Source organism: Danio rerio, chromosome 19, assembly GCF_049306965.1.
Source record: "Danio rerio strain Tuebingen ecotype United States chromosome 19, GRCz12tu, whole genome shotgun sequence".
Taxonomy (NCBI): domain Eukaryota; kingdom Metazoa; phylum Chordata; class Actinopteri; order Cypriniformes; family Danionidae; genus Danio; species Danio rerio.
Window position 1 is genome coordinate 24,871,682 of NC_133194.1, and position 27,803 is coordinate 24,899,484.

Here is a 27,803-nt window from a genome sequence, read left to right on the forward strand (position 1 = left end):
ATGAATGAAAATTATCTTGGGATGACATAAGAATTAGTAAATAATGACAATATTTTCATTTTGGGGTGAACTAACCTTTCGAAGACAACTGCATAACACTTTACAATAACATTATTATTCTGAAAGTCAAGGACCAGACATTTTCCAACCTCAATTTTCTTCTCTATTTCATAATCAAATGTAAACACATTTTCTATCTAGGCAAAATGTACCAGCATACAATAAGAACATGCAATGTTGATCAATCATTACAATAAATAGCCAATCAAAAGCTAAGCTGCCCAATGTGCCAGGCTCTTATTGGCTTGCAGTGCATGATGTCACTTAGGTTTTCAATGGATCGACATGAATCGATGCATGACCAAAATGGATGTTGGATACTAAACTAGCTTACAAAAGATTCCTGAAACCCTATAGTCGATGGTTCCCTAACAATGCATTCCAAAACATTCCATCACAAAACTGAAAAAAATATAATCACTGAATAACCACCCTTGGACTTTAAGGAATACTCCTTTTTTTTTACTAGGCTAATTTTACGACACCCATAGAGCTAAGCAGTTGAGTTTAACAATTTTAGAATCTATTCAGTCAATGTCTAGTAGGGACACTTTTAGCTTAGCTTAGCATAAATCCTTAAATCGGATTAGACCATTAGCATAGCACTCAAAAAGAACAAAGAGTTTTGATAATTTTTGTATTTAAAGCTCAAGCTCAGTTCTGTAGTTGTGCTGTGTACTAAGACTGATGGAAAATGAAAAAGTTGATATTTTCTAGAATGATTTGGCTCATTCTGGTATAAAAATCAAGAAACGTTACTGCCGTAACATGATTGCAGCAGGCACAATGATATTGCACAGCTTCTGAAAATAGTCCCTGGATAGGCAACTTCTAAAGTGACCATTTGCACTGCGTGGTCTCAATGTGCCTAGAAAATCGGCCTTTAAAAATAACAACTTTTCAAGTTTCCTTAAAGTTTCGAGCTTTAAAAAGGAAATTTTCAAAGATTTGCTAATGGTCTAATCCAATTCAACTATTTATGCTAACTATTTATGCTAAGCTAAGCTATATGTGCCCTGTTAGACCGAGAGATGAACTGAACGGATTAAAAAAAAGCTAAAACTCAACTGCTTAATCCTAGAAGACTTGCAAAATGAGCCTATTGTCTAAAAAAAAGTGGAGGGTTCCTTTAAGAAATTCATATAAAGCCATAGTTTCATTGACTTTTTTAAAAATTGAATACATAAGGGAAGGACAGCACTGCCAACAAGCGACAAGACAGGAAGTGACATCATGCACGACACATATCCCCTGGCAGTGACACATGCCACACCCCTTTTTTTTCCAGGGTGGCGAGCCGGAAATTTTCAGACCCAACTCACCAACCGCGAATTCCTGACAACGTCTCGCTCCCTCGGCTACCACAGCAAGAGCATCGCAAGAGAGGAGGCAAAGGCAAAGGGGTCAAGGTCAGGGCAGAGGTGAGCAAACAGGAAGTTGAAAAAGGAATGGTCAAGGGGGTCAAACCGGTGCAGAGTTGAAACTGAGGCAGAAAATGTCAAGAGTGTTAATGTGTTAAAAGAAGTGAGACGCAATGCAAAAAAGAGACACAATCACAGTAGAAGTGCTCATCGAGATGGGGAGATGTGAGGGGACATTCATTCCTATTAATACGCTTCTGTATGCGTGGTTACGTCCACGGGTCATACAGATCTGAATGCCACATTAGCATGCAAAACAAATCTGAAGGAGACGACATTGAGGGTGTTAAAGTAGAAAACTAGACAACTGGATGCAGATTTAAAGGGTAAATTCATTTAAACACAATCTGTAAGGTTTAAGATGCAAAAGGACACAGGAAGAGGAGGGGCTTGTGTTAAGTTATAGCCTTGCGGAAGCAGAATTTCAGGTTGGGATGTTTGGAAGTAGGTTTTAAATAGGGTTGTGGATGGAAAATCTCAGTTGATGTCATTGTTTACTTACAAGTGTCTCTCCGGACAGCACCTCCAGCAGCGAGATGAGGTTGTGTCCATCTCTGAGATCCTCGTACAGGTCTGTGATGTGCCGCTGAGCCTGAATAAGAAAGAAAATTGTGGTTAGAAATGATAAAATTATGAGATATTAAATGATACAGATTCAAAATTATATAATGGCTTTTAATTAGTTTTCTGGAAGTCTTGATTCTAATAGGTTGATTGTGGAATGTGATTGTCAACATTTAAACTAATGCAAGGAATCTTTAATAAGGGCCTGATTTGATTAGATTTTTAAGGTAAGGAATAAATAATACATATTACAATTCTAAAGTTTGGGTGAGTGTTTTTTTTATTAAGTATTTAGTTTAGTATATATATATATATATATATATATATATATATATATATATATATATATATATATATATATATATATATATATATATATATATATATATATATATATATATAAAAATAATTTAATTACATTTTTTTATTCTACAATAATCAAAATAAAAGATTATTTAAAATCAAAGATATTCTTTGAACAGTGCAACCTTTCTCAACATTTATAATGAGAAATGTAAAAATTACAAGATATACCAGAGGGTTTGAGTCGCATATTAGCATGTTTGAAAGATTTATTAAAATGATAGTTCAGCCAAAAATGAAAAAAAATTACTCACCATTTACTATTTTCTGTTGCCCACAAAATAAGATACTCTAAACGATGTTGGAAACCATTAACCATTGATTTCCATAGTAGGAAAAACAATACTTTCGTAGTCAATGGTTACCAGTTTCTGTCATTTTTTTAAATATTTATTTTTATTTTGCATTCAACAGAAGAAAGAGACTCAATCAGGTTTAGAACAAGTGAAGGATGAGTAAATGGTGACAAACTTTCAGTGGAGTATGTAATCTTACCAACCCCATACCTTTAAGTATAATATTAGTGTTTTTATTATTACTTTACATACATTTCTAATTTACTTGAAAGGTAGCCAACCTTTACAATAAGGCTGTGTTAGTTAATGTTAGTTAATGCATTTACTAACATGTACAATACATTTATTACAGTATTTGTTTATGTTAGCTAATGAAAATACTTTTCAATATAGCATTTATTAGTGTTTTTATTATTACTTTAAACACATTTCTAATTTACTTGAAAGGTAGTTCTATTATCACTATTTGTTTTTATTTCACCCCATATTTCTTTTGCAAACTTTCACATCCTTATCTGCCCACATCCTAAAATCTGTTTTGTATGCATAAATACTACAAACAGAACATCTGAACCACAAATATTATTCTGCTCCCAGTGTCTATTCAAAATATGGGCTCATAAAGTCATTTGAATTGAACTTTCTCACACAAAAATAGATCAAAATCTCTACATGTCAGTCTATAATGTGGGAACTAAAGTCATAAATATGTTTAAAATCATCATGAGAGTTTAACAATTACAAAAATGACTTAAATGAAAGGTGATTAAATGAATATTAAGGTTGTTCAATGTGATCATTTATGGACCACTGTATCTAATAATAAAGACAATATCTGTAGGGCAAAGTTATATACATAATGCATTAAAGAAAACAGAAAACACAAGGGGGAGACATCTTTAGTGTTAGAAAGCTAAGAAAACCACATTTCATGCGGAAGGCAGGGAGGGTGTGTGTTAGCTTTAGATTCAGATGTAAAAGGTGCATGTGAAACCCATGCAGGTAATAGCAAAGTCACTCTGCAAAGGTGTGATCACAAACACCACCTACCTCTGCCTTCCAGTGCTGACAGAGAGAGATGATGGAAAAGATGAAGAATGGAGAGATTAAGAGAGAAATATTGGAACAGATGGGAAATACTGCATATGACAGAAAGATACACAGAGATATGAGATAAAATGAACACAATACAGAATTGAAGAGTTTTTGGTAACACTTTACAATAAGCTTGTATTAGTTAATGTTAGTCAATGTATTTACTGACGTGTAATACTAACAGTATTTGTTTATGTTAGCTAATAAAAAAAGAGTTGTTCAGTTCATGTTAACTCACTGTGCATTAATGTTTAATAACAAGCATTTATTTAGATGTTAATTATGCATAATGTTGATTATGAATAATAAATGATGTACAAGTATTGTTCATATTTAGTTTATGCAAGAGAATACATTAACTGATGAAATATTATTGTAAAGTGTTGCCAAGTTTTTTGTGTGATGACTGGAACATGTGATTTAAATATTTAAATGTATAAACAAATCGGCTGATGACTAATACTGTCATGAACAAATGTGTTTTATTTTAATATGTGAATTAACAAATCAAATTTGACCTGTACTGTACATGGGATATTCTGTAGTATCCATGCTAGATTGGATTGGGAATGTAATTCAAAAGCTTATATTAGGTCTGAAATGGCAACGAAACATCACTAGCACATCTGCTGAAACCATTATTTTGGCAACTCGTTGTTAATAAATCTTTTTTTAATCTTTAAGGCTACCTAGAGTGAAATGAAAGACAGAAAGGCTTTGCTGCGTCCAGGTTTCCATCTCTAACGGCTAAATCCAATATGAGAAGGATTTACTTACAGCGCATGAACAACCCACAGCAAAAACCTCTGAGTCACTGGATCTGAATCACAGACCACCAGATAAACGCTACGCCTTTACCATGCTTTTCTTGGATTTTTAGATTTTTTGTCTTGTTTCTAGTCCAAATATCTAAAAATTCTTAAATTAAGAAGCATTTATTAGACAAGCAATTGTTTTTATAAACATAAATAGTCCTCACTTTAGATTAGATCACAAAACTGTGTAAAGTTGAGTTAATAAAGCATTTATTATCATAAGAGTAACCATTACTATATGCCTACAGATTAAGTTGCATAAATGCTAATTTGAATAGTTTATTAATCATTTACTCACTCATACAAAATGATCTTAAAAACCATCTATGACTCTTAAATACTAATGGATTTTAAATAATGCAGTACTTAATTTGGTAGTGAAAAATAATAGTTAACAAAGTATGAAAATACAATCATTAAGCACATGATATGTGATGATAAGCCAATAATACAGCATTTGTAGCTGTAGTTATGATGTAGAGCTAATGCTACAAACTATGTATTAACAATTTGCTAATGCTTAATAAATGATTCATGGTGTGCAGTAATTATACAAAAAAATTGTCTTGTTTTAAGAAATAATATGAGTTTTTTCTTAAAACATGAACAATAATTGGTGTAAGCAAAATAATCTTGTTTTTTCTTTTGATATACTGTAAGATTATTTTGTATTTTCTTAGACCATTGGCAGATTATTTATCTTGTTGAAAGGAAAAACTTACTTTATTTTTACATATTATTAAAAAGTATGTTTTGCTTGTCTAGAAAAAGTTTCTTCTTTTAAGAATTTGTATATATTTGGACTAGAAACGAGACAATAAATCTTAGAAAACATTTTTTTGCAGTGTTTCAAAGAAAAAAATCCAGCACAAAACAAAAACCAGGATATCGATAATCAAGATGAACAGTTGTACTAATATTATTCTTTTGAATAATCAGATATTACTCATTAGGCTGCGTAATTAATCAAAATGAAATCAAAGACCCCAATTTAGCGAAAGTTGGGATTCTCATGAATGTCTTATCAGGGAAACACAGCTCTGTGATCAGGAGTAAAACACCTCTGAAGGCTAGACAGTGTTTGTTTCAAAAAATCTATTTTCTATACTGTGAAAAATCAACAAAATACATTTTGTATTCATTTCTGCAGGTCAAACTCAAATTGATAGAGTAAACTTCATCTTTAATGTTTGTTGCAGTGTGTTTACAAGTAAAGAGGAAGCGTGAAATTCAGATATGCTAAAGGGTGTTTTTTATACGATATACAATGAAAGTGGTAGGTCAAACACAATAGATTAGGCTACCTGATCAATCAGAGCAGGAAAGGCTCTGAAATAAGTTTATAGTGACCAGATCCTGGCTGAATTTTATGACGGGTACTGTATTTTATTGCAAAAAAATGAAAGTGTTTTTTACCTTGAATGGATGTTAACATATATTTTTGGGGGATTGTCAGTTGTGTCGTGCTATGTCACTGGCTATTTAAGGTATGTTCTCATTAGCTGCTTTGAATTGTAAATTTGGGTGTTTAATTTCCTGTTTAGAAACAATGTCTGATTGTGTATGGCCAAAACAATGAATCAGAATGTCACGGTTTGCAAGCCATAGCAAGATTCATCCATTTTTGGATTCTATTTATTCTAACACGCTTGCTTATTATAGGATTTTCAAATACTTTTGTGTAATTTGAAAAAAAAAAAAACCACAAAGCTATTTCATTCTTATATATATATATATATATATATATATATATATATATATATATATATATATATATATATATATATATATATATATATATATATATATATATATATATATATATATACTACAGGTAGGCTCAGCTAATAGAGAAAACTCGGTTGGGTTTAGGGTTGGGGTAGGGGTAGATGTTAGTAAAATACAATTCATGTGAAATTTCATAAATAATATTAATAACTCTTCTTAACTTCCGTCCACAGCTGTATGTGATCTATATCTGATTAACTATGTGGATGGATGATAACCAATAAGCGCAGAAGGTCCCTAATGGCCCATATCTATCAGCTGATAACCACTGATAAGGCTCATTCAATCGAGTGATAACATAACAATTTGCGGAATTTGTGATGATTTTCCTATTTGCACGTGTTTCTTTAAGTTGCAGTGCTTTGAGCTCTCTCAGCCACCGTATTTTTTGGTGGAATTTGGAAATGTTTTCTTTTCAATCTGTTGCAACTGGGCATGAGCGCAGCAAGGACAGTAGGGTGTCTGTGGACGACATCCAGCTGGTACCAAGAAAACAATCTGTTTCTTTGGGGTTATAAAATTAGAGCAGATGTTGATGACTCATCCTCACTCGCTCATAAATAAATAAGCAGCACCTTTCAGCATTGCAGTATACTGGGTGTGTACAGGATGGTTATTCAGTCATCCAGCAGTAGCAGTTACACACCCATTGGCCATATGTTTTTCACATACTGGTTCTCCTGCAGAACTAACTTTCTCCACATTCTCACTCACACAAGCTCCTATCATTTTCGAGCTCGCACTTAGCATGTCACACGCTGTTATTTCAGACTTAATGACAGACTAATAACGATGTTCTCTGTGTAGTTTTAGTATCCGCAAAGAGTTTCCAATGGAACAGCTGTCAACACTGTCATTTGTAGTTGACTTCTTCATAACAAAGCCGTGAGATATTGAGACAATTTATCATTATGCTACAACACCACCATGTTATTTTCACACTAATACTGCAGTTTTGTCATCTACTGCTTTAAATGGTTAGTTCACCCAAAAAGGAAAAATAACTCAACCTAAATTGGTTCAAAACTTTTTATATTTTATAATGTAAATATACACAAAAGAGGATATTTTAATTAAAGCTGCAACCATTGACTTCCATAGTAGGAAACACAAATACTGTGTATGTCAATAGTTACAGCTTTAAAGAGCCCCTATTATGCATTAAAAAAGGTCATATTTTGAATTTGGGGGTCTTCAACAACAGACTGATGTGCATGCAAGGTCAAAAAACCCTTTCATTATCTTATAATATGCATTTATTTTTACCTAATTATCCCAACAACTCCCATATGATTTATTCAGCAATTAATTTGTTCCCAAAACCCTGCTTAGCGTGATGCTAATCTGGGCTGATTGGTCCGATGACCCATTCTGTTGCAATTGGTCGACTGCGTTCAACGCGAGACAGAGAGAAATGCCCACCACGGCTTACGAACATTACAAGTAGTCAGAGTGCAGAGTATATGTGTGAGCCCAATGCAGGAGTGCATTACAGCAATGCAGTTAAACACCAGCACACTGCTCTATTCTTAACCATAAAACACATTCAGTATTAATCCACACAGTGGCAAAAGCTAAACTGTTCTGAAACCTGGCCGCCGCACTTGTGTATTGGCCATAGCAATGACAAAACGCGGTGGATCGCGAGCTGATTCAACCGGGATCTGCTACAATGTTTGTCTTCTTCTATTTACAGTGTTTGTGGGTGGGGCCAGGTGTTTCAATTTTCCTGTGTCTGTGCGAGCAACAAATGGGCGGGGCTTGAGTTTCGTATAGACGTCACGCCGACATGGCTAAAGACTTGTTACAGCGGCGATTAATTTTAACAACTATGAGTCGGCTGTTTTATAAATGAATCAATAGTTTTAAACACGGTGCACTTTCAGATTTAAGCCTTAGCTGATTATTTCACTTCACTTAGGGGTGTTACACACTGCATGGAAGGTCATTTTTAAAAACACATAATAGGGGTTCTGAAATCAAAATATATTCGTTACTGTTCAACAAAAGAAACAAAGTGATACCGGTTTAGGGTGCTTTCACACCTGTAGATTGATTGTTTTGTTCAGAAACAGGGATTAAAATTGTTACAATGTTTATTTTTGTTCTTGGTGTGATTTGCTATCGAACGGCAAAGTTTCTACATGGACTAACATAGTTAAAACAAGTTACGTGCGTGTAAACTCTCTCCACATTGTTCAGAGTTCATGGTTTATCCCAAGGACTGGGATAATATAAATCAGAGAGGTAAGACTTTCCCATTCATAGCCTTATTTCAGTTGCCAAGAGATGTAAAAATCAAGCTATTGAATCCATCATTCTATTAAAACTAACAGATAAAGCGAGACTGCAGTCAGATCATGAAGCAGATCAATGCTGATCTTTCTTTCCAGGTGTCAGTGCAGAAATGAACAAAACAATAGGCCTATTAGAAAATAATATAAGATTAAAATATGGAAAAAAAATAATAAAATCGTAATTTCAGTAAATTTTTCTAACGGATAAACATTGCTTGATTTGCATGCTTTCACTTTCAAATTCGAAAAGGAAACGTACATTTACCAGCAGGAATGATATCCCGTCTTACACATAATTTATATAGCTGTAAATATGACTATTACATATTCATAATACACTGATATAGCGTGGTTCGCTAGTTTGTTGGATCAAATTGCTTTCTCACTACAATCGATTCACTCCAGAGTTCGTTTCAATCAAGCTTAGACCACCTCATTCGGGCTATCTCAGACCAATTGATTTGGCAAGGATCCCAGTGCGATTGCAGGTTTCACATATGCCAAATGAAACGTGCTAAATGGGCAAACAAGACAAACGCCAAGGTGTGAAAGCACTCTTAGAACAAGTAATAGTGAGTACTGTAGAGATGACAGAATTTTCAGTTTTGGGTGAACTATCCCTTTAAATAGTTGCACTCTTTAGGGTTGGATGGATCCTGTTTTTCCGTTCTACTGAGATAGATAGTTTTGCTTTCACTTGAGTTCAGATATTTTCTGGTCTTTGTGACTAAACCAGCGATTTCCAGACAAAAACCGAAAGAAAATCTTGGACTTAAATGACTATGAAACACAAGACTGCTTCTCCATACTAATCTACCAGCTCTGTAATGCTTTTTAATTTTCTTCTCAATTAGTTTTGAAGCTTTTAAATATTTTGCACTGACATTTATCTTAAATTATCACTAAACATTTTCTTTTTCTGCTTTTAAAAGCAAGATCGTATTTTATTAGCTTTAAATATATATTTTTTTTTTTGTTGATGAGCTGGTGGACAAATTTTTGAACTATATATTTATCAATGTTACTAAATAGTGTGAATGGGCATTTAGTGTGTATGTTTGAGAGCAAGGAAATAAATCTAGACAACGATGTGCTAATGACTAAAGCTTATTGAGTGCCTGGAAATAAATCTTGACAATGATGTGCTAACGTGCTAATGTTAATATGCTGAATCCAATAATTAAATGGGGTAAACATTATTTAAGTTAATTTTAGAAGCATGGTTTCAATAATCAGTAGACTCAGTATAGTTACGACTGCATTTAAGTACAGATTTAAATAACCTAAATCATTGTTCAGTGAGTAGTCAGAACATGACTCACTCACAAAATTGTGATGGTTAACACCACTGTATTCACTAGTAATGTTTAGGCATCTCCACTATTGATGACCGAATTTAATATTAAAGCAATCAAAGACCCATCATGCTCTGCAGTTTGACGTAAACCACAAATAGACAGATGTATCTTTTTTTGTTTAATTTAAAAATCTTTTTTGCTGTGTTGCTATGCCCACTTATTTTAAGCATCCATGGGCCTTTTTTAGGCTGGGCTCATAAATCCATCAAGTTTATAGAGTTATACTGTTGGATCAGTAGAGTATCTGGATTCATTTTCATTAATTATAGGCTTGTTTTTTATTGTATGCTGTAGGTCTAGAAAGATTTGGCAACATGAATGAAGCAAGGCTTTCCCAGAGATTATTTGCTCTGTGCAGTTGGTCAGTTAAGAAAATAAATACGCTTTTAAATTTTGTTTTTTTTAATGCTTATATTTGTAATTTTAGTTTTCTTTTAAATTAGATATTACATACAGCATTGCATTTCTGTAAATATAGTTTTGTTCAGGACTGAGCACTAAAAAGTGATCTGACAATCAATTTATCTGTGGTGTGAACATGGACACTGTGTCAAAAATGATCTTAGCTTTGGAATCAAGCCATTGAGCAAAAAGAAATGTGATTAAATTAAAGGGATATTTCTCCCAAATAACGTAATTCTGTGATCATTTACTCACTCTTGACTCGTTCCAAACCAGGTTCCAGGAAAATGAAAATTCTAAAACAGTTGAAAATGGTAACCAATCCATAGTAAAAAAAAAAAAAAAAAATTTTAGTCAGTAGTTACACATTTCCCAACATTCTTCAAAATATCTTCTTTTGAATTCAACAAAACAAAAATGTCAATCTGGTTTGGAACAAATCTTGGGTAAGTAAATGATGCCAGAATTTTTCTTTTTTGAGTGAACTATCCCTTTAACTGTTACTGTGTGGTTCCTACAAACAAAACCTGGAGAAACTGTAAACGCTGTTACAATACTATTGCAATTTGTGATTCCAGTTGATGGTAATACCTTAACCAGATGCTTGTTCACCCATTTTGTAAAGGTCTTTTTCTGTACTCGATCCCGTTCATCTGCAAGACACAAAAAGACACATTTTATTATTAAAATGGCGTAAAATCAGAGAGAGACATTGGGAAACAGTTGACATTATATAACACACAATGGAAACTTCTGAATTGATGAGAACTTCTCCTTTCTATTGATAATAGTGCTCTGTGTGGTTTTTATAGTTGGTTTTATGTGGTTCCACATGATAAGGATTTTAGAGAAGCAAATGTTAAGTGAATTTAGAATGTGCTTTTTTGCGTCATTATTGGCTTCAGTAGAGTTTTAATTCCATCAAATGTTTATTTTTATTGCAAGGAGGCTTTAAACTGACATTTAGGAAAGACATTTATTTTAAATGAATGCTTTTCATTTACGGTTTTCAAAACCTTACATTAATTAAAATTTTCAAATAAAACTGTCTGTTTAACTGTTCTAACAAAATATAATATTTTTGAGCGGTAATCAGTATATTTCTGTAGGATCATGGTGACAGTGAAAATTAAACTAATGGATGCAAAATATTTAGCTTTATTTTAAGATATATTAACATGAAAAGTAGCTATTTCACATAAGTGCTATATTTGTATAGCAATATTAAGTCATATTATATATTGTATAGCAATATTAATGCATTATTGCTATAGTAAGTAGCTGTATTTCACATTAATGCTACCTCTACTGTATTTCTATTCGAATAAATGCTTCTTTGGAGTGAATATATGAGAGTATTCTATAAGTGAGGTCTCTCAATGGTATTCACCGTCAACCAAAATTGTGCACATTGACTGGGTGGGCCCTCATGTTATGAACAAGAGCATATCTTAGAGATACCACAGTGAAAATTAGCGGTCTATATCTGTTCATCTGAGCATTTTAAAAACATTCCACTGGTGTGGGTGACTGGAGGATTTCTGCTACTTTCACTGTACGTTACTGACTTCATTAACGTTCGTTCAGACATTAGTGACAAAACATGTGACTTCCTACTGACAAATAAAGATAATCTTGAACTAATATGCTTCTGGGAAACCCACGACTGACTACAGATTGTTTTTTGCCAAGACTGTTTCATTCCTTTATTTGCTTTTCAATTTGTTTAAAAGCATTGAAATGTTCCGCATTTACCTTCATCTCAAATTACTATTATTACCAATGTCATTAAATATTAATGTGGAAACTGGCTTCAAGGCATGTAAAAGAAGTGAGATGTTCCAAAAGTTCCACCACCTTAAACTAGTGGGTTTCACAATGATTCTGGCTAAGGATTCAATACAAATATAAGACTAATACATTATACTCAATCGGTCCTAATTTGATTTTTTGATGATGCTGCACTTAAGCTAGCATAAAAACAATCACTACAAATGCTTTCAAGATAAAGATACTTTACATTAAAGAACATTTGATGAGTTGAAAAACCTCTTTTTCAATTATTTCACTTTAAACGCAATGAAAACAACATATTCATTGTCATGAATGTGATAAAACTCAACCAACGCACAAGAGCCATTGGAAAATGCTCATTTGTGACCCTGGACCACAAAAACAGTATCATATTGTACATGTATATTTCTGGATACAGCCAAAAATAAGCCGTATTGGTCAAAATAAAAATAAAAAAAGTATTATTTATTTTATGCCAGAAATCGTTTAAATATTAAATAAAGATCACGTTACTTGAAGACAATTTATATATTTAATACAGTGAATATATATTTTTGTTTAGTAATATGAATGGCACTCAATTGTATATTTTTAAAAACCTTGAATTCTAGATTTCCGATTATCTGTCATTTCTCAACTCATTCTAGCAAAGTCTACATTAATGGAAGCCTTATTAATTTACATTTGCCTAAATCTCAATTTCCAAAAATGCACACTTACGGCAGATTTTGTGGTCCAGGGTCACATTTCAGAACAAAATTTCAGACGTCATTTAGAGGCTTTTGAACTCTTTATTTGAAGAAGAACAACAGCGCTCAGTCACAAGACAAAAACACTAAGACTGACGTAATTTCTGATCAGCCAGCATGACTGAAATTTTACAACAAACCAACAAAACAAATCTTAAACTTATGATAAGGCCTTCAAAGTTCCAGTATTTCTCACTATTTCATCAAAACACGATGAGATAAGGTCATTCAGGACAACAAGGCAAAACGAAACACCCGTAGGGCGCTGAATGCATGTTGTTATTCTGTCGTTTTGTTGCCATGGTTTACAGTGCCAGTTGGCATCACTATATCACTTCCTGTTTCTTAAAGCTCATACTGTCACGTAAACCAGTTTCTCTGAAAGCATTATTATGAGTAACTGCTCTTTACGTCCTTTATTAACCTTTATTTTCTGCATGATGCATTTGTACACACGCATACCCACACACAAATCTGATATATGGCCTTATATGAACAGTTAGCTAATATAGTTGACCATATACACATATTTATGTAATTACAATGGTTATTTATACAATATATGTACTGTGATTGCACATTTTTGTAATATATTGAAATATACGTTGCATATAAGAACTTGTGTCAATATGCAATTATCACCCTATATAGACAGAAGTTTTGATCTGTATGTGAGCAAATTTCAACCGTAAACTGATCTGAGAACAGCTCTAAAACATGTGTGATCACCTATAATGTCAGACGGGTCAAAGGCTGGATTAAGGGGGCACTTAAAATTCCAAGCAAAAACAGACCCGTAGAGCCTCATAATGGAAAGGTATTACCTGCATCTAAAAGCCAAGGGAAGTTTTCAGGTTTCACACTCTGAAACACAAGATCTGAAGGAAAGATGCATATCCCTGCACTGAATTTGACACTCGTAAAACTGAAAACATACCTTGCGGGAATGGATTTTTACTCTATGAAGTAATGTGTCAGTGTAAATCAAAGTTAGAAAAATAAATCAAGAACATTTACAATGTTTAAGTTTTGCTGAACCCAAATTGTGACCTCTTTTCCAACATGCCAAGCGTGTGCACACAGGACCACAACCCAGATTTGAGATCCGCCTTTGCAAAAGCCCCTCCCTTTTGGAGCCCCAAAACTTTCATTTCACATCTTTACACTTAGTATTACCTGTTGGAAAGACTACAAGTATATTTGGCCTGTCCATAAGGGGTCGACTATTATGCAGAATAATAACTTGATTGCATAGCTAAAATCAACTAAGGGTAAAACCAAAACTTCAAACGTGTCACTCGACTAAAGCAAAAATGCCTCATTCCACATTCCAGATTGTGTAGATTAAAAGTTTTAACAATCCAAATAAACTATTAAGTATAAAACAGAGTATTTCCGCAGTACCTTTTCTTTCATCCATGGCCCTCAGCATCCCCTGGTATAGATTGTCCTCTGTGAAGACCACATCACTGCCAACACTGTCAGTAGAGTACGTTCTGTAACCTTTATAGACAGCCATTTCTTATCCTTGTGTGAACCCAGTTTCACACTTACTGCTGATCTGTTCAAACCACCTGAACTGCTCTTTACACCCGGTCTGATGGTTCAGAAAGCAAAAGAGAAGATCCATGCAGGCGGGTGGGTGTGTTTCCAAGCCTGCTCGCTTCACCCTCCCTTTTCTTCCCCTCTAGTTCTGTTCCTCTCTCTACTGCTGAAGTTTTTTTCTTTCGCACTTCTTGCTAAATACCTGTCTTTAGGCAATAAATTTAAAGGCTGCTCTCTCTTTTGAGTAGGAGTTTGTAATTGTGTGGTCTTATAAAAGGTGTGAAAATTAATAACGAAACAAAATAACACTGTGGCTGACCAGACCAACTTTTCAGCAGAAAGTTGGAAAAAACTAATTTTATTTTAAATATTCCATGTGAACTGCTTAGAAGCAGAGAAAAACCACACATTTTTTTACATGCTTTGAAAATGGTTAACAGTTTCCGCAGCTCACATCTGCAAACAGCCAATAACAAGCGAAGCAGCTGCTCTGGGAATGTGACCACCGTAAAGAAGTCTCAGCGTGGCACAAACCACCACAAGTCCTGAGTAATCCGTCTGTCCACAACGAAAGCAAAAATTCACCACAGAGTGACACAATCACAGTCAGGCGGAATATTTTCAATATACAGAATTGTGAACCAATCAGATTTCACTGTGGGCGGAGATTCTTCGAGTATAGGAATGGAGTCCTGGAGCCAAGATGTCAAAACCCAGATGATTAATTAAAGCCACTAGCTGCTTTAAGATATTATTATGAATTTTTATGTTCTGAATTGTCTATTTATGAGCAATGAAAAGTATATGGTAAACATGAATTGACATATCCTTTTTGTGCTCTACAATATGAATTCTAAGCAATTATATTTTAAGGGAGAAAAACATGATGCTAAAAGTGTGATCACAGTGACATTTTGTGCACAAATAATTAACTATCAATTATGTTGCGATCTCACATAAGTCAATTAAAAAAAAAAACTGAGCTGCAAATTCACAACACAACTAACTTAAAGCATAGTGCTTTTTTCCAATGCAAAACAACCAAATTGGAATGAGTGGATTTTGCATGTAAAATTTAGGAGAAAAATGGTGACTGCATTTTAATAAGTAGTTACAAGTGTGTATCTAACACTGTAGAACAATTTTTTTGTATTAAGTCTTGTTTACTAGTTGCGAATCAACAGAGTTTGGACATTGATATACATTGATACTATAAGCACACTACATGTCCCATTTAGTTCAATAAAGCCAGTCTGATCACCAAAAAGGCAAAATTTAACTTCAAAAGTGCACAAAATGGTGCAGTTTGATAGAGTTATGTTATATCAATGCTATATATATGCTATATCAAATTTGCTCTCTATAACGCAAATAGACTAAATAAATAAAATTAAAACATACTGATGAAAAAAGTCTTTCAATTTGTCTAAATTAAGTGCTCAACAATGTTCATTCCTAATCAAAAATCTTATTTTGGCATATCTACAACATGTACTATTTACATTTACAGAAAAATCCAAATATCTTCATGGAACATCATCAGGGCTTGACATTAACTTTTTTGATCACTAGCCATTATGGCTAGTAGTTTTCCAAAGTTACTAGCCGCTTGTCATTTTCACCAGCCACAATTTTTTTGTTGGGAAAATGTATTTTATATGCATAAATATGCTGTAATGTTAAATGTCACATTTTTTTTTATTTTGTGTGGTATGTCTACATGCCTCCTTTTAGGAGTTTTAGGAGTTTTTAGGGCTCAACACTAAGAATTTAACCCATTTTTTTCACTGGCAACACAAACTAATTATTTCAGAGGTCGCCACAGCGGAATAAACTGCCAACTATTCCAGCATATGTTTTATGCAGTGGATGTCTTTTCAGCCGGAGCCCAGTACTGGGAAACCCACACTTTTCACACACACACACACACATACTCATATACTACGGCCAATTTTTTTTACCCAATTCACGTATAACGCATGTGTTTGGACTGTGGGGGAAACCGGAGCACCCGGGGAAAACCAACGCCAACACGGGGACAACATCATGCAAACTGCCAAGTGGCCCAGCCGGGACTCAAACTAGTGATTTTCTTGCTTTAAGACAACAATGCTAACCACTGAGCCACCATGCCTCCCAAGAACAGATGTGATAAACTTTATAGACATATCTCTTCTAGCACCTCATTCCCTCAATCTCCCCAGTTTTGACAGAAAAACTGGAATAAAATTTAGACTAGGGCTGGGCTGATAAATGGTTAACAAATCGAGATAACCTTTATGTCAATAACAATAAGCCATGGACTTTTTTACTCTATATTGATCTAAGAGCCAATCACAGCAGAAATGTGCAATAATGGGAATCTAAAAGTGGGTTGATATTAGAGATGTACCGAACTTTCGGCCATCGAAAAATTTATCGGCCGGATATATGTTATGAAATTTAATGGAGCCTCTAATTTTAGTGGCTTAAGTGTACTCTTTCAGTTTCAAATATGAAAGCATTAACAACTTATATCCAATATGGAAAATAATTATCTAGACATATTATCCAACCCTACTAAAGACCCAACAAAGTTTTTTTTTTTTTACTTTATAAGAGGTGATTAAGCTATTTAACTGCACAAGCCACTTATAGCATGCAGTGAAAATGAGTCACTATTAAATTGACCAGAAAAAAATCTAGGCAAAGGTCTATTTCCATCTGGGTATTCCATCTGTTTGGGGAGGGGAAAAGGGAGTTGATGTTCCACCAACTGGGAAATCCCACTCATAAGGGGAAATGTGACTAATTCCAGGAGTCACACAGAAAGCCTGTTGTATAGTCTCAAGTAGGAGGCTCAGATTTTCAGTGTCAGGAGTCGCTGCCGTTCTTTGATTGATATAGATAGACACAACAAAGACATTATTTCATGCGGCCCTGCCAAAGTCACCCTAGACAGAGCAGAGCACAAGAGAGTCCCTGTGCATGTGTGGTTGCAATAAACACATCTCCCGAAGGCAGCGTTTTGAAGCTAGCGTGCAAGGACACAAACAGATCATGCAAAGTTTCAAAGAGTCTCTCTGTCTGGAACAAAATGCCGCTTCTATCATCTGCACGAAATGTGAATAATTAGCATATATGATGGAGACCAGTGGAAGTAATGAGCGCAGTCATATTTCTGAGTGCACAGGTTTGACTGGAGCCTTTTAACCTTACAGACAACCCATCTCTGTGTATGGAAACGAATGGCAGGTAGGACTGCAGGATTCTTTGAAATGCAGCTCTAGGCCGTGGCCTGTTTGGGCTTGAGTGAAAATACATGCTGCTGTCACTCACTCGTAAGCCTTTGAGCAATGCTGATTGGTGAGAGCACAAACAAGAGCCAATAGCAGTGCTTTCTTTTGCATGCAGCCATGCGACTAATTGAGTGTGACAAGTTATGTTGTGGAATGCAATATCATCCAAAAAAGTGTACACAAGAACAAACAATGAGATCTGCAGAGTCTGATCCAGATCTTTTTGTTGAGAGAATTTTTTAAAATGAATCATTCACAAGCTTTACGAGTCTCAGTCAGTCTGAAATTGAGTAAATTATTTAAATGAGTCTAAATCAGAGCTTTTTTATAATGTGACATCTGGCTCACTTATTGAACAACAAGCAGACATTATTTTTAGTCATGTGCACCTAAAAGTAACCAGAGAATTACAGTGCATTTAAGGTTTGTGAAAATAAGAAAATGTAAAGTTAAAGATACATGTTCTTAAGATAAATATTGAAAATCCCATGTATGCTTAAATTTATGGTTATTTTACTCTTTTTGGATAGATGAATGGATGGATGGATGGATGGATGGATGGATGGATGGATGGATGGATGGGTGGAAGGAAGGATGAATGGATGATTGGATTGGATTGGATTAGATAGATGAAACAATAGATGGAAAGATGGATGGAACAATAGATGGAAGAGATGAAAGATGGAAGGAACGAATGAACAAACAATGGAAGAAACAAATAAAGGAATGAACGGGGGATGGAACAGACAAATAATGGATGGATAAAACAAATGAATGAACAAACAAACAATAAATGATGAATGGAATGAACAAATTAATAATAAATCATTTGTTCATTTGTTTGTTCGTTCCATCCATTGTTTTTTTGTTCCGTCCTTTATCCTGTTAAAGATACATATTCCTATAAGACAAATATAAAAAAAACATATTTATGTTTAAATTTATGTTTATTTAACTTTTTTGGATGGATGGATGGACACATGAATGAAACAATGGATGGAACGAACTAACAAATGATGGATGGAACAAATAAACGATAGATGGAATGAACGAATGAAACAATAAATGGAAAGAACAAACAATGCATGGAATGAAGGTACAAATGATGGATGGAATGAATGAACAATGGACTGAAGAAAAAAATGAACGACGAATGAAATAAATGAACAAACAATGGATGTAACAAAGGAATGAACAATGAAGAAACAAATGAAAGAACGTTGAATGGAACGAATAAACTACCGATGGATGGATGGATGGATGGATGGATGGATGGATGGATGGAAGGAAGGAAGGATGTATGGAAGGAAGGATGGATGGAACAAACAAATGAATAAACAAACACATGAAGGATGGATGATGGAACAAACAAATGAACAAATGATTAAGCCTTTGAAAATGTTAACTTAAAGATACATATTCTTATGGTAAATATTCAAAATTGCATTTATGTTTAAATTCATGATTATTTTACTCGTTTTGGATGGATGGATGGATGGACGGATGGGATGCATAGTTGAAATGATGGATAGATGGATGGAACGATGGATGAAAAAAACAAATAATCGAACAATGGATGGACTTATGGATGGATGAATGGAACAAACAAATGGACAATTGATGGAATTAATTAACGATGGATGGAACGAATGATAAAATGAACGAACAAACAAACAAACGATGGATGGAACGAATGAATGATAAATGGAACAAATGAATGAATGATGGAAGGAACGAACCAATAAAAGACAGATAGAATGTTTAGAATTTAAAATGGTTTAAACTTAATTGAAATCTATCACAGCCCAGGCCTAAAAAACATAAGCAACTGAAAATCTTTCACTCTATTAGGGTTAAACTTTGCAAGGACTCAAATCATAACAACAATCCCACCTTGACATTGCTTGTGACTATTGCAGGTTTGAAAATTGTGATAGTGATGCTGAAACGATATATCATGCACCCCTATTTTAAAGTTGTCTGAATTACGTTCTTCCCCATGCACATTCCAAATCAAACATTGAGTGTTGACATGCGGTACAGGTAAATAGGGTAGGCTAAATTGTCCGTAGTGTATGAGTGTGTGTGTGTGAATGTGTGTGGTTTCCCAGAGATGGAATGAAAAAGTGCTGGATAAGTTGGCCGTTCCTTCCGCTGTGGCGACCCCAGATTAATAAAGGGACTAAGCCGACAAGAAAATGAATGAATGAATGAATGAATATTTACAATATCTTCATTAAAAACCTTTACTTGATGTCTCTACTTAATATTGTAATGATTTTGCCATAAAAGAAAAATTGATTATATTGACTTATGCAATGTAAACAGAAAAAAACAACAACCCTCAAATATGCACAACAGACTACATAATAAAGACTGCATAACACTTTAGAGCCATTTGACAGGAATTTGTCCTGGGGTTAATTCCTTAGTCCTTCTGTAAGTCACATAATCTTTGAGTAGTGAGAGAGTAGAAACGTGTACGCACAGGTACCAGATGTTTTTGGCTTCAGGCATCACAGGTTCAACACCATTTGAGAGCAACTTTGTAAACCACAGACCAGAAACAACTATTAATCTAAGACAACTCCTTATGTGTGATGTGAAGGTGTAAAGAGCACAAAGGTAAAAGAGTGTGACAATTTGACAGTTCAGAGAGTGCTGCCAAAATGTCTCAGACACTGGAATGTGGCTTGCTCTGAAGTTTTCTCCTAAAGGGCTGACAGGACCAATGCTGGTCATTTGTAACACTTCTGAGTAGATACAGCTCAATTTGCAAAACTCATTCTTTCTTTAATTAGCCTAATTATTATTGTGTGCAATCAAGTTTACAATATGGAAGTAATAATGTAATAACCATAATGATCACATGATTAGCATAAATGAATCCTTAAAATGTAAATATTAACTGTCCAGCTGTATTACACATTTACATGTATAAAAATTTTATATGAATAATTAATATAAAATTAAATAAAAATAACCATATATATATATATATATATATATATATATATATATATATATATATATATATATATATATATATATATATATATATATATATATATATATGCAAGTATTTAAATCAATCCAATAAACAAGGATTAAATAAATTATATATCGTCTGACGCAACTGCTTAAAATTTATAATTAAATAAATAAATATTAGTAATGAAATATGTTATTTAAGTAATTTAAGCATACATTATATAGTTAGCATACATTATATAGTTTTAAACTGCTTTAATGGTTCTCACATTTAAAGTAATTAAATCAATGCAATAAATGAGGATTAAATAAATTATTTTGTGTGATGCAACTTTAATCTTAAGAGCAACATAAGATTAAAATTTAAATATATAACTTTTTTTTTTTACCCAACACCAACTACTTAGTGAATTATTATTCACTTTTGAATTATTATTCAACTACTACTTTTGAAGTATTACTTCAAAACTACTTTTGAATTATTATTTATTCACTGTAAAAACATTCTGGCTACCTTAATTTTTTGTTGAAACAAATTAACTTTTCTAGTGATCGTTTTAAATGTTAAGTTAAACTTTGTCATTGTATTTGTACAGTGTATGTATTGGGACCAATGGAGCCTGCAGAGGGAGCTCTGAAATCTTCTGCAACCCCAAACTGTCAATTGTACATTCCTGCCCGGCACACACACCTGCCGTAAACACACACTCAAGCAGTAACTCATCCTAAATCAGGTACATAACACTGTTTCTCCTCTCAGTGACTTGCAATAACTCTCAAGACAGGTTCACACAGACGACCACTGCTCCGAAAGCCTATCAAACTAGTGATAACACGTCTATAGCTAATTCCTAAAGCAAAAGATGTGCTGTTTTACCTTCACTCCCAATCTCGCAAGCATCTACACTCACACACACACAAAACACTCATAATGAAAGATTTATGACGCGAAAACCAAAAGTCTACATTTAATCACGGAGTGGAAACACAATATTGTTGGTGAATCTTTTCCAAATCGTTTTATTAGACAGAATTTCACGGACAAGAGAAAAAATGTTCAAATGGTTACTGGAATATCATGAAAAGAAAGGCTTAAAGATATAGTGCACTCAAAAATAAAAATGAAATCTTTATCGCATTCCACACCTATTTGATGATATTTTTAAAAAAGTTTGAAAACTGGTAGACATTGACTTACATTGTACATTTTGTCCTATCATAAATAGCAATTGATTTCCAACAAGTGTCTAGATATATTTTCAAACCATTTGAAATTTGATAAAAAGTTGGGAAAATGTATATCAGCAAATACATCATCATTAAATACTGGCATCAGCAAACTATATGACTTTTATGAAAGATGTTTGTGAAGTCTGTCTCCCTCTAGTGGCAACTGTTCTAGCAGTGTATCGTTCAGCGAAGATAATCAAAAAACACTTTATCACTTGATTAAGGATGTAAGGACAAGGAGCATAATTTATTGCACACTCATCTACAGTATGTGTAGACTAATGTTCCTCACAGCTGGCTAACATCTCCAAACGATTTTTCCCTTCCTTTTTTCTTTTCAGGCAGCCACTTAGTTTTAGTGGAAAATGAAAGCTGGACGGTTCCTAGGGCAACAAAGACCCAAACATACAGAAGCTGTGAGTGAGGAACAACCCACCAATATTTTTAGAGTCACTGTGGTTTTGGTCCAGTGAGGTGCACTTTTCCAAAAGGAGGAGGTGCTGAGATGCTTTTTTTCCCCTATAGCATGCACACATCTGTTTGTAGTTACTGAAAGAGCACCGGTTTTCCTGCTTGTTCAAACTACTTATTTTAAATCAGCTGAAACAAGACAATTTTTGAGATTTTTTGGGGACAACTTGTTAAATGTTCAATCCACTTCAATGTATTAACTTAATTGATTTGTGTTAAGACATCATGAACTATGAGAACCCTGCATTTTTTACAGTGAGCTATAGAGTAATTTGACAAATCAGTGCTGTGTCATTAAGCTTATAGGACATTCATTTAAAAAATGTGACAGGGCCTGACTTTAACTGGTCGTCATTACAAAATCATACAAAAACAAGCATAAAATCATACAATTCAATGACAGAACGCATTCTTGATCCCTGTCAGCTTCGCCTCCATCAAGTGATGTCAACGTGTATTGCACACATTTTTTTATGTTAAATTTAATGTAAATGTGACAGGACACACCGAAACATGGGGATAATTGTAAATTTATTATTTGTATTTATACTTGTAGTATTTATCTGTAGAATTTCTTTAGAATTTTGTGTTATTAATCAATTGGTGTGAATGATAACAACTTAAACTTGCTATTTCTGATGTTTTGTTTTTACAAATAAGAGTTTTTATTAAAGTTGTTTAATTGGGCAGAAGACAATAACAAGTTTGTTAATTTGTAAAGTGTTTTAAATAAAGAAAAACAAATCTGAGATCCAAACTAATGACATTCATTAATAGAACAACTCACAGAAATCAACCATCAGTCCAATTTAGAAATATCTGGGATGAAATACTTTATATTCACGATATTTATGCTTTTATTTTAGGAACAGATCATGTATGTTTCCAGTGGAATGTCCCATATACAGCTAATAGAAAGAAAAATGAAGAGACACTTGAAACCTCTTGTTTCTCTGGATTTGTTATGTGTTTGTAAAAAGTTAATATAGTGTCTCATTCTATAAATCTCAAATAAAAGGATTGTTGTTTTAAAAATATCATTTTAAAAATGTCACTTAGTCTGACTAACAAAAATCTTCATTTGTCATGGTAGAAAAATAAGGGTTATTTCACCAAATATTGATTTCTTAACTCTGGAGTTGAGACATTAAAAATACAAAAAATTTAATTAGGCCCAAACATGTCTAAAAGCATGCTCCAAATGACATAACATGAATAACATTTTTGTTTTTAATTTGAAAGAAATGCCAACAATAGTTAATCAAAAGTTTAATTTTAAGTAAATACACACACAACTGATTTAACTTTAAAAAAGTTAAAAAATAATAATAATAAAGCAAAGCAAAATAAAAAAAGTTGCTAAAATTAAATAAACCTAATTAATAGTAGGCTACATTTTATAAAAAGCAAATGTTATGACTTTATGTTATCTGTTTCACAGTTCATTTAAATAGCTTGTGTCGGAAAGTAATTTTCAATTGCATTGCACATCATACAATAGACAATTAAGTTCTCCTAACTTGCTGTAGCCCATGTAGAAGTTGTTTAGTCTCGTTTTAGGCTCACTCAGAACAGGTTTATCTCATTAGAATATACGAAGAGTTAGAAAAATAAAACACGGAATTAAAGCGCGGTTAGCTACTCGTGTAATACGGCTGTTTTGTTGTATGCATTCTAGAATATGCATATTTATAATTAGGCCTATACAAGGAAATTATAAAAGAAAGGGTTTAATTACGCAACTATTTTTGAAAGACATTCATGGCTTGATTATCGCGTCAACAATGGATCAACGAACACCAAAAATCTACAAATATAGAAACAGTTTAACTCCACAACACCCCGCTCTTCCTCCCCCCTTAACTAAATAACACACGCGTGCGCGCACCCTCACACACACACACATACACACACTGTCCGTTATCGCCCCCCTCGATCGAACTCCTCCTATTCGTCTACTGGATCATACGGCAAAATTTGGTGCGTCAGTACAGCAGCAGCTCCTACCTGCGCAACACATGCGGCTGTACAAGTGCGGTCCAACCTCCCCGCAGCTCATCTCGTGGATGTAGTTCCCGCGTCCGTAAATCACATCCAGACTGTACATGGCGAGACACGGCGCAGCTGCCGCGGACATGTCACTCGCGCCGGCCATGTTCACAGGGAGAGGGGGAAAACTTGTTGCGCTCGCTCTGTGGTTTAGTTTAGTTCCCCAAACTCGGTATCAGCCGCACACGTTTGAATACATTTGTTTTGGGACTGAGAAAAATGAAGGGGCGTCTCACTGGAAAAGCAGTGAAAGCTTTACCTCAATACTAGCCCAACCCATCGCAATGTGTTTGAAGCTGCGCTCTTTTCTGCTCGAGCTCCGGGGACAAACTCTTCTCCCGGACTGCCATTGAAATGTGATTCCTCCCATATGGCCAATCCTCCGCTGTTACTGATTAAAATAATGTTTTTATCTTTAGAAACATGGAGAATATTTCCCCAGATATTGCTTAACGCATCCTGAAACCATGTGTGAAGATGGAAAGCTGGTTCTCCAAAGTTAACACGGTTTAGCCTCCTATTTTTGAAGAGATGATCCATTTTCTGATAAGATTAATACGTTCCTATGGTCACACACTGAAAAAAAAAAATTATGTTTGCAATAGTGTAAACAACGTATATGTGTTAAATTTAAATAAAATGTAGTATGTTCAACTTTGTTTAAATTCAGCCCAATTAAATAGTTTTCAACCACATAACTTAAAGAAAATGTGTAAATCCAAGGAATTAGCTTTGAATATTTTTTCAGTGCTTTTGTGTCGAATTATTGTAATGTTTTAGAGCATTAAAATAATCATTCTAGCTGTTAAAATCAAAAGAAATATGTGCACAAAATAAATGTTAACATCGAATAACTACTTTCAAAAGGGAATTAACCCATTATAATTAACACTCTTAAGTTGACTTAGCTTTATAAAAAATAATTGTGCATAGTTTATTTTTTTTAATCCAACTTTTTTTTTTTTTAAGTCAACTAATTGCTTTTTACAAACTGTTACAACTGTACCTCTCTAAAGAAAAAAACTTCATGAAGACTAATGTTTTGTTTAAAATGTCTTTAACAGATAAAGGCACCAAAAACATTTGGGAGCCTGAACAGCTCAAGTCTTCAAAATATGTAGAGAAAGTCTTCTTGAATGTCAATGTAATTCCAGCACCGATGATATATTGTTGTTAAGTAAGTGTCAAGTCATAAATTTACAAGGAAAAATGCTGAGATATGTAACACGTGTTGCGGGAGCAGTTGCACAATTTTTTAAGATTGCACTCAAATTCATATCTGTCCGAAATTAGTGAAGTAATTGAATTAAAAGTGTAGCAAAGACAACAACAGGCATAAAATACAAGAAATCATGAGGGAAAAACGGATAATAAAAAAGAAAAAAGATGATTTAAAGTAGTACTCTAAATCAACTTCACTGCAAAAATAAATGAGTAAAATGTTAAAATGGCAACAATGCAGGAGGACCCAACATAAAGAATACAGGCAGGAGGTTGTTTTATGCTGACAACCAAATTTTGTATTTCATTTACTGAAATACAAAGCCAGAAAAGTTAAAACCGAACTGTTTTTTCACCTACTCCATGAGGTAGTGTGTCTTTGATGTTCAGAGAGTGTGTTGCCGTGCAGGTAATTCAATATTTGAATAGGGAAGCAAACAAAGGCGGTGTCAGTACAGGTGGGACATGTTGAGTTGGCAGCAGGGTTGGGAGATGAGCTTATGTTCAAAAGATGAACTCGGATTTTTACCCGACTACACCTCCAAATTCACTGCAATTACAATGTACATGTTTGTAGCTACACAAAAAACAGAGCAATTTCCCCTTAAGGATTTTTTAAATACACTTTAAAGTATGCATTGCGATGAGTTTCTGGTCTACAAACAGACTTTCAGTAGAAGTCAGTAGGAATTATAAATAGGGTGAGGTATAAAGCAGACTTCTGATTCAAACTGAAAACATTCAGCATCACAAAGACGGCAGTAAATAGTGTGATGCTTGTGAGTCATTCAGCAGAAGAACTTAATTTGAGGGAATTCTTCGAAGTTGACGCATTCAGAAAAACTGACTCACTACCATATTACATTTGGACCACAGGGATAACAAGCTTCTGTGGTCCTATGTATAAAAAAGCATCACTTTTGCAGTATAGTACAATTGTATATGTAAGAATTTTGTTGTTGGTGTGTGCATAATCTATACTGCCAATGTGTGAGCAGCTTGCATTGAAACCTAAAAACTGTAACCGTCTTGACTTCCTAGACTATTTTTTTTCATGTAAAGGATTCAGACATTTTTTTAATGTGACATTTACATGAGCTCCAAAGAGTTTCAATCGGTACCAGTCCATGGATCAATTTGTACCAGGCTGCGCAAGAAATTATGAATTATTTCAGTTTTATTTATTAGCTGAATGATAATTAAGAGTCTAAACGAGAGTCTTTTATTTTGAAAAATCTTTTATTTTGAAAAATGACCATGGCTGCGTCTGAAACCGCCTACCACTCAGTAGGTACTGCATTTGAATTTAAACGTACTATTCGGCCGTTAGAAAAGTATGCTCTATACACTATGAATGGATTTCGGATGTATTACGTCCGCCATTTTGTCATGGTCACATCACAAACCTGTGTCAAATGCGTCGCTTCACTCCCATTTATGAATTCTCTCATGGGATAGCGCAGCATGCATGGGATGCGCACTTCAAAATCTCGCCGGAAGTAGCAAGTTATCCGGGTACTTCTCAAATTCTGATTTTCGAATTCTATGAATTCAGACATACTACTCAGCTCGGATACTGATTTTAGCGTACGGTATAGTATAAAAGTATGTGGTTTCAGACACAGCCCATATTTTCACTTACAACTCGGTCACTTGAGCACCCAAATTTAACCCACAAGTAGCAAAATGAGTAGGAAACAGATGTCTTTGTAAAGTTTCTTTGCTAAGGGGAAAAGGCCCAGTGAAGGACCCGTGAACTGCGAAAGAATGTATCTGCAACCCATTTGTCAACAAATCAGGTGAATCCACCATGGCTGTGCAAGAAAATCAACTGCTGGAGACTGCAAATGCCTGCAGCCTTTTAGGGGTCGTTCACATATCATGCTTTAGAGTTCGCGCAAGTTCATTATTTCCAATGGAGGTTCGCGGCTTGCGCTCGCACCTTCTAGAAGCACACAGTTGAATGAATTCCGAGAGCGCATTGCGTGTCACGTGACAAGAACTGACCGATCAGGT

The 27,803-nt window shown here is 34.3% G+C and overlaps 1 protein-coding gene across 25 annotated transcripts in view; it reads right to left on the bottom strand.

The window, feature by feature from the left end:
• The window catches only part of pleca (plectin a), a 214,024-nt gene that overhangs the window by 56,127 nt on the left and 130,094 nt on the right, over positions 1-27,803 (bottom strand). For 12 of the 25 annotated variants that reach the window (NM_001430891.1, XM_021468103.3, XM_073930978.1 and 9 more), the window contains 2 exons: positions 11,051-11,112; positions 1,984-2,073 (listed from right to left, as the gene is read on the bottom strand). In NM_001430891.1, coding sequence (NP_001417820.1) covers positions 1,984-2,073; positions 11,051-11,112 — 152 coding nt within the window. Of the gene's footprint in view, positions 1-1,983; positions 2,074-3,754; positions 3,770-11,050; positions 11,113-14,406; positions 14,605-24,524; positions 24,782-27,803 lie in introns of those variants that run through there. The other 13 variants (XM_021468104.3, XM_021468102.3, XM_073930975.1 and 10 more) reach the window with 6 other exon arrangements.